Source organism: Populus trichocarpa, chromosome 12 (assembly GCF_000002775.5).
Source record: "Populus trichocarpa isolate Nisqually-1 chromosome 12, P.trichocarpa_v4.1, whole genome shotgun sequence".
Taxonomy (NCBI): Eukaryota; Viridiplantae; Streptophyta; class Magnoliopsida; order Malpighiales; family Salicaceae; genus Populus; species Populus trichocarpa.
The window spans coordinates 6,418,409-6,433,333 of record NC_037296.2 but is presented as its reverse complement, the minus strand read 5'-3'; the positions used below and the strand labels follow the sequence as shown (position 1 = coordinate 6,433,333).

The following is a 14,925-nucleotide window of genomic DNA, read 5'->3' as shown; positions in this document are numbered from 1 at the left end:
CACCGCTTTCTGTCAAGGCTACCTGAGCAAGCACTCGAATGGTAGCAGTCCTATGCTTTTCCTTTGTTGCGCCTTCAGTGTTTGTGGAGGCCGCGACAACGCTCCCTTAGGCTTGCTACCGCGCCTTTTTGTCTTAACCTTGATTTAAGACCTGAAACATCGACCTTTTGATTTTTATTTCTTAACCTTCTACGATTCAGAAATTCGCCTCTAGCCTCACTGCAACTCAGAAATTTGCAGCTCTAAGAAGTTGAAAACACAATTCAAAAGTACAAACAAGTTGCATACCTTTTTATCAATACGTGATGTCATGATCTAAAAAGTCAATTTCTTTAGAATTGAAAACACAATTCAAAAGCACAAACAAAGAAGTTGCATGCATTCCTTCTTTATCAATATGTGGTGTCATGATCTAAAAGGTCAATTTCTATACAATCCAGCATATAATTCCAGTGCTTAGCCACAAATTATTTGCTTTAAACAACAGGAAACAAGATAAACTGGCAAAGGGAAAAGAGAAGACAAAAGAATAACGAACAAAAAGAAAAGCAAGAATAATAATTAGAAGATGCTATTTTGCAGATAGCAAGCTACTTCCCAAACAGCTGCCGACACCTACGTGGTTTGGTGCGTAAACCAGCTGCCTCACTAATCACAATCTCATTAACTAAGTCCTTGAAGACCAAACGCTCAACATCTAACACTATGCCAGAAATCTCACTGTGAAAATCTATCCAGCTCTCTGACCGATGCATCACATCATCCCATAAAAAGCTTTTCAAACCATCCTCCTCATCCTCTAAGCTGCATTCTGATTTCTTGATTTGAAGTTGTTCCATATCCGAACATAATTCTTTCAGAAGCTTTTGAGCACTGAGCGCCTTCTTTGCCAGCTTATCAGACTTCAACCAAGGCTCAGGAGAGGGCCCCACTGAAGCCAACTTTTTGACAAGAATTTCATTAACAGCATCAAATATGAGCTTCCTATGAAACTTCTCCAGGTTTGGTTTTGAATGGAAAGACTTTCCAGGTCTACATTCTTCTTTTGAAACTGAATTGCTGGCCTTGGTTTGCTCCAATACCATGAATAACTCTGGGTTAATGGGGTAACCTGATGGGTGGAGTTGAAATGTTGTCAGGCCAGAGCCAACGTCTCTGAGTAGAAGACCAGAAGCTAACAAAATCTCTGAAATGTATCTGTGGTCTGGATTTGGGTTCTCACAAAGCGATGCTATGTAATCTGTGCTCGCTTCATTGTGAGTGGAGTTTAATCGTCTAAGCTTTTGTACCAAATTTTCAATGTTTTGTAATTTCCTGGGATTGATCTCTATAGAGAGGACAGAGGTCACGCTGTTAGACAAGTTATCTGCAAGGTTCCACTGATCTTCACTCTGTTGGTCATGGGAATCTTTAGCGCCTTCCCCTGCAATATGAAATAATGTCCCTCGAGATGAGATAAGCCTTAAAAAATCAAAAAAATAAAGTGACAGCAAAATTGCTCATTGTTTATGCTCTATTCTATCCCTGTTGCTACCACATACTCCATATACTGAAACGGCAAAGTTGACCCTGGGCCAGGTATTGAAACCCAGAATTCTAATAGAATAATGACTCATGGATCAAAAAAAGCTTGCAACTATTTTATCCAACCAATTCTATTTGAACAAGATTATCCAGAGTACATAACAATGACAAAACATTCTTGTTGTAAGCAAGTCTTTTGGTGTCTGTTGACTGGTAGTTGGGATCAATCAAGATGAACACAGTTACAACTTGACAAGCACAATGACAACCTTGAATAAGATGACAAGGAAGAATTCCGTTTGTGTTTGTTTTTTCTTAGCAACTATCTATTTCATTGTAGTTTCTTTTTTATTAACAGGTCCAAATAAGTATTTCTTAATATAGTTGGACCACAATAGATGACACTGTCAACAGCATAACACTCTCAAAACCTCGATTGCTGACTGCATAATATGATGAACAGAAACTATCTCAATGCATGATAAATTTCCTGAAGTGTGTTGCAAAGAGCATACAGACACAGATGCTACATAGGATATTTAGAAGCTAATAGCAAAACCAGAAAATTCAGAGCCCAAAAAAAAAAAATTGCATGTAGCAAGTGGAGAATGAATCCCCACAACAACATGGTTTCACCTAATTAGACAGATAAACAGGCAGTCAAACTTATTTTCATAATTCCTATGTAAAGGTTGTTATAGATGAACTTAATCTAATCCAAACAATATAAAATATCAGGTCATTGCACCTCCAATAACCAATTATAGTTAGTTTCAATTGCAGCAACATCCAACTATAAGTTTTTTATCCAGAGCAGAACTTTACCTTTGAGCATATTTGGTATCTGCTTTACAGGAGATAATGCATCATCTCTATATACCAATGCATCAAGTACAGAGACAGGACTAGGATGCTCTGGTGCAACAAGAAGTTCCCGTGATGTCCTGTCTTCTTCAAACATCGATGTTGATTTCTGAGACGAAGAAAACAAAAGGCGTCAACAATATGATCAGAATAGTTGAGTGACTAAGGAATTTCAAAACCGCTTACTTTCTGTAGTGAGCCAGAAACTAAGCTTCTGGTAGCATTTAGGGTAGGACTCAGGTCACCATAGTTCTCAGTAAATAGTTGGGTGCTGGTGACTTCAATACCCTTCTTTAAGTCAAAAACAGTACCATCAGATTGCAAAGATGTGTCATCTCCTTGGTGACTCGAGGTTCTTGATTCATCACTTATCTGACTAAATTGGTCATCACTCTCTGCAAATTTGGGATATTTTACCCTGTGTTTTCCACCAGGGGAACCTATTTCTGTTGGCTGCCTGTTGGATTGTCTTCTTGGTTTGCCAGTATCAGATGGAGGGGTAGGTGGACAAGATAGCTTCTCTAGGTCAAGTTTCTTCTGTTGGAGTCTCAGGCTCACAGATCCTGAACTCTTTACGGAATCCGTGTAGCTTTCTTTTGGCCCTTGTTGGGATCTTGTTGAGGATTGAGTTGATTTTGTATTCTTGACAGCAGTTCTCTTATCACTGGAGCTGGCAGAAGAATCTCTCTTGCTGTTTCTTGGAGATTGATCTTTAGTTGTTCGGCTATTAATGGATCCCTTCTTACTGTCTGCATATCCACTGGTTGGAATTTTATGAAGCCCAGCTGTTGTAATTACTGAGGAAGCAGGAATACCAGATTTCTCAACTAGTTTGGCAGGTTTCATGATCACGATTGGGGATTCACAAGACCTCAAAGTATCAGAACTTTTATTTGTGGGAACACCAACATGATTGTTCTGTTGGTTTAGCAACCTTGGCTTTTGACCAGGACTGCTACATTTTGGTTCCTGAACTCTTTGGGGTACAAAATTCGAAGCCTGCTCTTCTTTACTAGTCTCCAAGAGCCCCTTAGCCTGCATTGCTTCCAGAATCTGTTTAAGAGCTCTGAGATCCTTTCCAGATTGATTGAACTCAAGATCCTTCAATCTCATCTCAATATCACAGAAAACTGAAGTGATTGAATTTGATGTCTTCCCAGAAAGTTTTGCGGGCTTGAAAGGTTGTTCCTGAGAACTTCGACTTCCATTCAGCTGCTTCCATGGTGCTGGTTCAATTGGCTGCCTTGAAATGGGTTTCATGACCAAATCAGGATTTTTCCACCGTGGTGATACAGGATCTTTTATTGAGTTTCTGGGGGACTTCGGAATTCGTATTGGTCTGTTTAGATCATTTATTTTCAATGATCTTGAGAAGGAATTATCATGTTCCACGGGCAAGTTCTGGATCAAACCCGGCTGACTATAGCTGTTGTAAGCAGAATCTGGCAATTCTTCCAAGCCCATCAGCTTGGCTACCACGCTAGGAGGACGTTTCTGAGTTTCACATGATTGCTGTAGATTAAAGATCTCTTCATTCGAGTTGCTGCTACTTTGAATATCTTTTGAAAGGTAATTTGATCTTGAATCAGTGTTGGATCCACGCATTGAAATTACTCTACTATCCAGTGAAAGTCTTGGGAGCTCTGTTAGCTTTGGGGTGGACTTAATGGTATCTCGTGATTCAAAAGACAAATGATTGATCTCCTGTCCATCACAAGAAAACCGTGGAGCATCTTTTCGAATTGTATGCCAAGATCCATCTTTTGCTTCATACAATGATCTTGGACGCTCTTTAGTTTCATTATTATACCATGGTGCTTCACGAAGTTTAGCAAGAACTCCAAGAGACTCCTTGAGATCAACAGGAGAAGCATTTTGCTTTCCTGTTTTCCCAACTCCATAAGATCCATCAGCATATCTGGAGGCCTGTGATGGCCTTGGGGAATCTTTATGCTTCACTATATGGCTCATTGCTTCTTCTTTTGCTGTAGTTTTGACTGATAGCCCTCTGGCCTCTCTATACATAGAATCCTTGACAACATCTCGAAGATCAAAAGATTGCCGCCCTGAATGTGCAGAGGTATTTGGCTGAGTTATAACAGGGTCCCTTGAATGAGTTTCAGGGAAAATTATTCTGTCAAAGGAAGATGCTTCTGGTTGAGCAGTTTTATTGCAGTCCAGAGACGACAAGGAAGATGAGCAAGAAGATGAGAAAGATGCTCTTGATGATTCTGTAGAAATTCTTTGCTTCTCAATCAAACTCCTGTTTAAATGACTGTCCTGCAATAAATAGTTCATATCAACTCTGGTATGCAAAGACACAGCTAGTATAGAGCACAGAAACAAGTGTGGGTAGAAAAGCAACAGTGTGAGGACAAAATCAACTCAACAGCAATTTTTTAAGGCAAAAAAAAAAAAAACTTAATGCAGGGTACACATTATTCAACAATCAATGAGATCTCAATTCTACACTGGTTTAGGCAAATAGCTTCCAATTACTATAGACAATTAATAAAATTTCCAAGAATACTTACAACTGCTGTGTTCTCCCTTTCTGATCTGCCATTTTTGTAGTGGAAATCACCTACATTGTCACAGAAACATTAGCAACAAATTGCATGTTTAAGCTCACAACCAAACGAAAATAACAGAGACAATAATAGTCCATTCATTGTTATCAACCTGGAATTGGAAAAACTGGAAAAACTTCTGAAGGATACGCAAACAACAGATGTGCAATTGATGTTCTTTGAATTCGTACTAAGATGATTTATCAAGAAGTTAGAATTGGTATATATATAAGTTTGTTAAGTTTATGATCATAGGTTAAATCTGTCAGATGAAATGATGATTGCTACAAGAATTTACCTACAACAATAAACGCACACCTAAAAATACAGCTGGAATCAACACCATAGGTGAAGCATTTGCCCATATTTTCAAGGAACCATATACAATTATAAATGTCTTATCTATTCAAATTCACCCCAAATATAAATGGGAAACAATTTGACAAGACAGGTTAGCATTAAAGATCTCGAAGAAATTAACATCCAAAAGACAAACTTCTAGTATCAGATGCATAAATTATTTAGATACACGTGTCTTTTTACTTTTCTCGGTGTAAAAGATCAATATTAGCACGGTTGATGAGTGGAATTGAGAACACATTTTTACCAACCAGTAAAGAAATCAGTTACCTCCCTTTTTTTTTTTTTTTCCTCACCACATGCCACTGGAGAAGATAAAAGATTCTGGTGTCGAGCAATAGATTTTAACCAATAAAATGAGAATACTTGATTCATGAAATGAATACTTCAAAGCTAAGCTCCATCTAATTATGAGAATTACCTGGAGGAAGCATCTTCGTGTTGAGGCGCCTACCGGTGAGGACCTGGTGACGATCAAATATTTGAAAAATCCCAGTCATGCACCCTATCTGCTTTTGCAAATCTGGATTATCATCTGCTAAGGAATGTAAAAGTTTTGCAGCCATTTCTTCTTCTTCTCCTAAACTAACACGGTCCAACCCTACCACTTTGTATTATCTAAACCACAAAATTGCAAGATTACAAGCCTCTATCTCCCACCAAACTCTCTGAAACTATGGATTCCAGCAAATTCTTGAAAAGCATAAACTATGAGATATCTATAGCCCCCCTTTATTCATTTTGTTTTCTTCCTCTGAATAATGTGCAATATCTAAAGCACAAGCTAAGATTTCATTGACACAACAAACCAAAAGAGAATGGAGCACTTTCCATATAAATGTAAATCCAAATAATGGATTCCCCTTTCCGAAAACAGAAGTTTACCAACAGATCAGATAGAATCCTTCAGCGTATCTGCTGTCTACTAGGCCCCTTAAGAATCTCTTTTACAAACTCGGTGATTTCCAGCTAATTACAGCTCAAGAAAGATAAGCCTGGGCATTTATGAATACCTGGAAAACAAAAATCTGTACTTTACCACCAAAAATCACAACCCTACGAATTTTCCTCTCATAACATCATTGCCCATTTTCCACGAAATCCTCCAAAGTCTGAATATTTTGCAGCAATAGAGGAAAACTACAAAGAAAAAGAATAATCCCAGAAAACAAAAATCAAATATTTCCGTGATGAAACTGAAAGATACCTTATTTAGAGTGGTCTGAGCCTAGCAGGAAGAACAGACTGCCTTGTAATAAAACCCAAAGAAAAGGTAAGCGATCCAAAACCCAGTACTCGCTACAATATGTACATACAGCAACAGAAGAATGTAGCAAGGACAGTTATCAGCAGCAGCGCTTCCAATTCCAGTTGGCTTGCCTCGCCTAGCTATAAGAAACTAATTCCAAAGCAAAAAGAAAAAAGAATCTGTCCAGATCCAAGAAGAGAAATACTCTAATCTACTGGTTAGGTTACATTAGAGCATCTCCGATGGGAGATTTCAAATTGGTAATATATTTTTAATATGTATTTTAAAATAATAGAATCATTTAGAAGAAGTTAATTATTTTAATATATTTAATATAAAATTAGTTTAATAACTACCTATTTAAAAATAATTCGAATAACTTTTTATTAGTGAACATTAAAAAATAAAATTAAAATAATAAAAAAAATAACTTGAATAAACTTATAATAATACAGGTTATTAAATCATGATAATTTTATAAATAAATAAATAAATTTTAAAAAAATCAAAGGAGAAAAATTAATAAAAAAATATTGTTATAATAAATAGTATTTTGTTTAGCATTTTTTTTTAAATATGCAAAATAAATGTTGAACTAAAATAGTATTTTTTTTATTTTTTATTTATCATCTCTAAATGCTCTTAAAAAAAACTCTGCAGAGAACAAATGGAAAGACAGCCAGAGGTGACAAGAAGGTTTGTCATATCATAATATATTTTTATTTTTATTTTTATTTTTATTTTTTGAGAGAGAGAGAGAGAGAGAGAGAGATTAATTATGTGAGAGAGATCTGGAAGTGTTTGTGGGGGCAAATGTCCTCTAGGCTCCGTATCACACATCCATGTGAGTTGGGTATGTGAGCGAGTCCAAAGCTGTCTATGTGGACATGTGATTCTGTCAGTTAGTTATCTTCCTCTTTTCTCTGCAAAGTCCAAGTGCCCTTTCCAAGTCTTTTTTAAATTCTCATTTCTGCCCCTCTCAAAACTCATATATATATCCCATGCCCATGCTTGATTATTTTGTCCGTCCATTTTACTTTTATTTTTCTGAAGAGCCTTGAGAAGACACTTTTACGTCTACTTTACCGGTCGTTAAAAGTACTTGAATTGACTCTTCTTCTTCTTTTTTTACTGTTGAACGATGCAGGTGTCCACGGCCACAGTAAGTGTAAGGGTGTATGTTTTATTGATTATATATGATATTAATTTTGTTTATGTAAATATATTTAATTTTAATAAAATAATTATTTTTTAATATTTATTAATATTTAATTAATAAATTTATAGTAATATAAAGTTATTGGGACAAAAATATTTTGTTAAAAAAATTATAAAATTCTTATTATATGTAAGCATTGTTCTTAAATATTCCTAATTAATACTCTATTAAGATTGAACATTAATTAGAGTTGTTAAAACTTATATATATTATTTTTTTATGAAAATAAGCAATTTTTCTTATAAGTTTAGGTATGGGGAATACTTAGAATTAATATATTGGTAATTGTTAGATAACATGTATACTGAACTGATCCATATGAAAATTCTATAAAGAGAGATCATTTGTATCTATAAAAAAGATCACGTGATAATTATGTAAATGATTCTTCAACTTGAAATCACTAAGTTACCTTATATAGAGAATGTTATGCTAATTTGATATGACATGTAGTCAATCGGTTGATTACACATGATATTATTATATTCATATAAATGCATATTTATTATTAATAAATGTTTAATTTGCCTTTAATATTCATATATTATTATATTAATAAATATAATGTTTGATTTATGAATCTAGATTAAAGATAAAGTACATAGAATAAAAATATTTTGCAAAGAAAATTATAAAGTTGTTATAATTATAGGATTCTTATTGCTTCAAAGCAATGTTCATAAAATGTTTTTGGTCGATGCTTTCTTAAATTTTAAATATTTATTAGAGCTGTAAAGACTAGTACATATTATGTTCTTTTCCTTTATGAAAAGAAAACGATTGTTTTCATAAGCTGAGGTATAAGAGATACTTAGAAATGTAGATGCTTGTTATAAGATATGTACACTGAACTGACTCAAATTAGAACTTCATATGGAGAGATCATTTATGTCTATGGAAAGACTCATGTGATGATTGTGTAAGTGATCTTTAGACTTAAGATCACTAAGTTATCTTATATATAAAATGTTATGCTTTCATTATGTTACATGTTATTTTAATCGAGGTGACGAAGGGACAGACACTAGGTACAACATGAACTACATGAAGGTACTTGAGTAATTAAGAGATGATTCATCACCTGAAATAAGGAAAATATTTCATATGTTCTCAAATAGTATTGATTGAAATATCATTGGCTAAGGTGGAATGAGATTTGAAAAGAGTTTCAAATTTTATTTAAACGATCAATGATTATTATATAAAAAACAAACATGATTTAACATGGCAGACATACTTCATGCTTTAGTGTTAAATCGGGACATTATTGATGAAATAATATTAATTACACCGAGAAACATGTCACTAAAAGGTTAAATTAAATCATTAATGACTTTTCTAATATTTGAGGGATCATAACACGTTGCTAAACAATACACCTGATCTTTAAATATAAATTAATCAATTGTTGAATTGATAATAAATTAAATTGTTTAATATATTTAATTCTATTTAATTATAATTATAATTTATATTTGGACCAACATATTATAAACTTAAAGGGTCACACACATTAAGAATCATTAGTCAGAAATTAAACTGGAATGATTTAATTGAGTATAACTTTATTAAAATATATTTTAGAAATTAAGAACTAGAATATAATTAATACATGGATTATATTTCTAAATCTAGAAAAATCAAATAAGGACTTGATTAGGCTAATTTCTAAAATTATTCTGAATTAATATATGGATATTATTCAATGGGCAAATTAATATTTTATCAATTTATATGGTTTTTCATATTTACCTATAAATATTAAGTTGTATTTTATTTTTTTAATGGGATTGTCTATTAAACAAAAAAACTACATAAGTCACATAATAGAGAACTAGCACTCTAGGCATAACTATCCCTTTTTTTCTAAACATGAATTTAAGAGATTTCTCACTAGTGGTTCGTGTGGATTACCGTTGAAAGTCGGACAATTAGATGACTTGTGATTTGCCCACCCAACCTTTAAAGAATTATTCGAAGCCGAAGAAGATTAGATACTTAGGTAATAAATCCCTTAACAATTCTAGATCTGTCTAACAGGATCCTAGAACTCTTGAATAATTTTATTATTATTATTTTCTCTGCATGTATGATATTCAGGAAACCCAACAATGGTATTGGAGTGTTCATTAGAACAATGGTATTGGAGTGTTCATTAGAACAATTATAGTTGTTTGATTATATGTTTTATTGTTATTAGGGTTAATTAGAAGTTAATTTTATGTGTGGAATGGATTTTTTTTCCAAAAAAGACAATTTTTTTCTTAAAGTGTTGATAATAATAATAATAATAAATTTAAAGTGTTGTTAGGATAGATAGAGATGATGATGTAAAAAAAAACAAATACATGTTTTTCAATAAATATGACATAAATTAAACTAAGGGTGTTACAATATAAGTTTACTCGAGTTATTTTTTTTTGTTTTTTTAATTTAATTTATTTTCTCTATCAGCCTTCGATATTTGGTTCATTATGATTGAGATTTTTAATTTATTTCGATGCGAATTTCATAGTTTTATCACGATCTCACACTCTAGATCACGAGTTTCATAGGTTAACCATTGTTGACTCAAGTTGATTCAATTTGTCACCATCTCAATATTTTTTTTTAAAAAAATGTCAATATCTAATTATTTTAAAAGTGTTCTGTTCATTATATATCAATTTTTTTTTAACTTTTTAATGTTTAAATATTTTTTTATGCTAAAACAGATATAACTTGCATCATAATACAGGCCAAAAAGTGAAACCTATATGGTTTCAATTAGATTCTAAAAAAAATAAAAGCTACAAAAATGTAAAGATGTAAAAGAAGAAAAATCGTAATAAAAGTAAAATTTTCATTGCATATAATTATTCTAATAAAATAAAACCGATAATTTCCCTTTGGGGTGGGGGTATACGAATATATATGCACATTGATAATTGGGTTAAAAAATGATAGACTTGATTAATTTAGATGTTTAGGAAAGTACATGTAACTAATATATATATTATGTGTGTCAATAAATAAACAACTGCCTCCGTAGCATAGTGGTAGTGCGTTCGCTTCGTAAGCGAAAGGTCGCGAGTTCGATCCTCGCCGGGGGCTAATTGTTTTGGTAGAGTTTTAATTCGGGCTTGGGCCTGTTTTCCGAAGAAAAGTGGGCTACTTATGCAAGATAAATTCTCAAGTCTCGACTGTAGACATAATGAAGCAAAATAATCTCATCTTTTTGTAAAAAGAAAGCATTCATTCAATTATCAAAACGCTAACCCAACTTTATTTGGACCAAATTGTTTGAACATATTCTATTCTTGTTTTTTAATAATTATTTTTAATTAGTTGTTATTGTACTGGCTACTAATTAGGAAAAATAAAATAATTGATAAGTTAATTATTATATGATTAGTTGCAATTATTTAGCACAAAATAGATATTCTAAAATGATTTTTTTGTCTGCAAGTAAAATATTCGTATAATTAAAATCTTTTTATTTATTTATGTGCTAAAACGAATTAAAATTTCTTTGATTAGTTCGCGTGTAAGAAAAATATACCAAGTTATTAAATATTTTTTATTGGTTCAAATATAGAAAAAGAATCCTAAATTTATTTTTATCTTTACAAATTAGGTTCTTGAGTCATAAAAAAAACTATATATACAATAAAAAAAGAAAATATGCTTAGTTAAAACAATACAACAATTCCAATAAAAAAAAAACAATGGAGTGATAAAATTCAAAAAATAAATGATTAACATCTTAAATCATTTTTATCGATCCAACTTAGGTTAAAAAAGGAAAAAAATAATTATAGTGGTGCTTGATATTTATTTTGCTTAAATTAGAAAACAAAAAACAAGTGTATTTAGCTTAACTATTTTTTTTTTAATTTCAATTCATTTATTGTTAGTTTCTTTTAGTTAAAAACAATACAACAATTTCTATAGACAAAAACATTAGAATAACAAAATTCCAAATAAAAAAAGATATGGTTACTATCACATGAATAAATTTTTTGCTCAAAACTTTAGCTTCTATACAACATCCTAGTTTTATTATTAGACTCAATCTTTCATCATCTTTTTTCATTTGTATTTGTTTACAACTAAAATGTCTTCCACACTCAAGTTGTAAAGCAAGCAAAAACATCCAAGTAGAAAAGAAGCAAATTACACAACACGATTTATAATAACTTTTTCCCAACCTTTTATTAACTCTTAATAAAGGAATATATACAAATTCGTATGTGTATGTTATGCACAAAACTTGCATACTACACAACAAGCCATTGCAACATATTTATAGAGCTATTTGCTTAGACAGTTTTTCCTCATGTTCTTAATGAACCTGATGGTCTTTTCTTCTATCAAGTTAATAGATGGCTTGCCCCTATGTTTCTATAAAGTTAGTGGCAATAAAAAAATTTCTAGTCATGCCCCATGTTTTTCCAGTCTTTCTCCTAAGATCCACAACTAGTCATGCTCGTAACTGCTATGATTATTCATTATTCTGCTATAACTACCACCTATAACAATGTTGTATAATTGTCAAACTCATGCTTTAGAAATGGATGTGTTTTCTTCCTGGCTTGGACAATTTATCATTCATGCTCACCTTTATGCTAGCATGATCCATTACTACACAAATTATCACATAAATTACCTGCCAATTTTTGCCATTGTTGACATGGCTGCCAGCACCCCCTGACCTTGTTTGGAAAATCTGTTATTGTTGTGCACCTTGTGCACATTTGATCCCCCTACCAAAAAAACCTAATGTCCTTGTCGAACTAGACTTGGACTATCTTTGTACCATGTCTGTCCACTATCACAAACACATGCCCCCTTTATAAAAAGCCTTTTGATTATGCTCTAATTCATCTACAACTCAACCCCTTAATTTTGCGATGAGTATAAAATTTGACAATCTTATTGCCAAATTGTTTCCAAACCAAATCTTTGACTTGGATTCTTTATAGGATCCTTCTTGTTATCTAATAGAGTCAAACCCAAACAAAGTAACTTCGAGAGAAAACCCAAAGCCTTAATGCCAAACTCAATAATCTCCTTTAGACAAAGACAAAGATGTAACACCACTGTCACATGTTGTCATGTGTCCTAAAATTTGTATGCAACTCCTCCAAGTCACACACAAACAATGCTAATTCCCTTGGGAATGCCAATCCATCCAACCACAAGTTTTTTCATGAAGTTGGACACTTTTCCTAAGAATTCCCTGATGCAACCATATTATTTAATAGTTTCACCCACATTTAACTAGTGTTTTGCCTATGTTTTATATATAAAATGCCTTGATATTCTTTGTTTTATGTTTTGAAGGAACTTTTGGATGAAAGATGCAAAAAGGAGTAAATTGGAGATAATTGGCAGATTTGACCTTCAGTCGATGTTTTGTGCAGAGCGTGAGCTCTAGAGGTTGAAATGAAGTGATTCCAGTGGCATTAAAAAGCTAACATTCATACCTTTCTATACATATAAGGCAAGAAAATAAGGAAGAGCATGGAAATCGCAGCCTTCAAAGTCAAATCTCGCAATCTGCCAGTGTTGACCTTCGGCCATTCCAAATTGAATATCTGGAGCTACAGAAATCCAATTGATGCAAACTCAATTTGTTTGGATTCATGACTCAAAGGTATATAAACGCTCCAAATTTCAGCCAAAACCGATGTCATATGAGGGAGATATGATTTTTCAAAGATGACATCTGAATTCTGCCAGCAAACAGGTTTCGTGAAGAAACGAGTCCAAATTACATTCCGAAGAATCTAAACCGATATCCAAGTTTTTATTTCAGCAATTTAGCTCCTCTAAGTCGAAGCTTGAAGATTTCATGCAAGGCTATTTCTCCTTTTTTAGGAAAATAGTTATTGAAGTACTTAAATGTAAACAGTCTACTTAATGGAGGACTATTTTGTAAAATAGAGACCTAGGGTTTCCTAAGATATAAAAAGAATGAGAGAAGAGAAGGGGGGCAGCCAGCCAAGAGGAGAAAAACGCCCCCCCTCCTCTAAGAAACTCGAAATTATACATTCTTCCTTCTTTTTGATTAGTTGTTCAACAAACATGCAAGGCTAAACACTTTTTCTTGGTTGCAAGGACACGGAAACCTTCGGATTTCAAGAACTGTGAGATTTATTTTACCTTTTCTTTTCAGTTTATATGATGAATATGTTTGTTCTCCTATGCTTATTTTCCTATGATTGTTTATTTTAATTGCTAGAGCGGACTCTAAGTTATTATTGTAGACAATCTATTGCTAAGTTTGATATCAAAACCGGAGTTGTGGTATATGAACTTGTGAAGCAAATGAGTTTAATAATTATGGCGGATCTACGTTATTAATCTTAGGGAGAACATTCAATCAAATCAAACATAGACTGCAGACAGTTATGTTTTCTTGATTAATCAACTTATCTAGTTCTTAAGGCTGCCATTGAATTAAATTACTAGTGCGGACACTGTGGTTGTTTGATGGTTAGGGTTAGTTATACGGCGGATCCGTTAACTAACCAATGTTAAAAAAGATAAATATTCAGAATATAAATTGATGTTTCGTTTCCATGATCAGTTCTGATTTCTGTAGGTGGATGTGTGCTTGTGATCAAGGTTTGTTCTCTTGATAATTTTCTGATTTTATTAAATTTCGTTTGATAGTTTTCTATTTTCTTTTGCTTTAGCCTAGATAACATCCAACCCCCCCCCCAAAATTGCATATCATCTAGCATAAAAATCTGACTTGAATCTTCCCCGTGGGATCGACCCCTTGCTTGCTCTATACTATTTTGTGTGTTGTGTTTGAAGCTAGGGTAATTAATTTGTGCGACTGCGACATCGCAACAAATTTTGGCGCCGTTGCCGGAGAGGTTAAGAAAGGAAGCTCGCCTCAACATCATGGCGGTTGCACGACAACAAACACTTAAGGAGCTTGCTGCTCCTAACGTGGAAAATCAACCATTGTGCATAAACATTGACAATAATGTAAACTTTGAGCTCAAATCTGGTTTTATACATTTGTTACCAACATTCAATGGTCTTGCAGGAGAAGATCCTCATACTCATCTCAAGGAGTTCCATATGGTTTGTGTTGGCATGAAACCGAATGGAGTTGATGAAGAACAAGTTAAGTTGAAAAC

The 14,925-nt window shown here is 33.2% G+C and overlaps 1 protein-coding gene and 1 non-coding gene across 4 annotated transcripts; one reads left to right on the top strand and one right to left on the bottom strand.

Moving 5' to 3' along the window:
• Positions 1-354: 354 nt before the first annotated feature.
• LOC7487104 (protein LONGIFOLIA 1) lies at positions 355-6,842 on the bottom strand. Of its 3 annotated transcripts, XM_024582494.2 has the most exons (6): positions 6,526-6,842; positions 5,740-6,331; positions 4,923-4,972; positions 2,575-4,668; positions 2,350-2,497; positions 355-1,423 (listed from the first exon to the last, which is right to left on the bottom strand). In XM_024582494.2, the coding sequence occupies exons 2-6, from the start codon at positions 5,882-5,884 to the stop codon at positions 591-593; spliced, it is 3,270 nt and encodes a 1,089-aa protein (XP_024438262.2). In that variant the 5' UTR covers positions 5,885-6,331; positions 6,526-6,842; the 3' UTR covers positions 355-590. The 3 variants fall into 3 exon arrangements, with proteins under 3 accessions (XP_024438262.2, XP_024438261.2, XP_024438263.2); XM_024582493.2 differs by having other exon boundaries at positions 5,740-6,842; XM_024582495.2 differs by lacking the exon at positions 6,526-6,842 and having other exon boundaries at positions 2,575-4,663; positions 5,740-5,889.
• Positions 6,843-10,807: 3,965 nt separating this feature from the next.
• TRNAT-CGU (transfer RNA threonine (anticodon CGU)) lies at positions 10,808-10,879 on the top strand. The gene has a single exon. It is a non-coding gene; the product is annotated as a tRNA-Thr (tRNA).
• Positions 10,880-14,925: the final 4,046 nt, after the last annotated feature.

Excerpts from the sequence above, each read along its gene's own strand:
- LOC7487104 (XM_024582493.2), bottom strand. The coding sequence starts at position 5,884 with ATGGCTGCAAAACTTTTACATTCCTTAGCAGATGATAATCCAGATTTG. Across the intron at positions 4,973-5,739 it reads CACGAAGATGCTTCCTCCAG|GTGATTTCCACTACAAAAAT; the intron begins GTAATTCTCATA and ends GTGACAATGTAG. Across the intron at positions 4,669-4,922 it reads AAAGGGAGAACACAGCAGTT|GACAGTCATTTAAACAGGAG; the intron begins GTAAGTATTCTT and ends TATTTATTGCAG.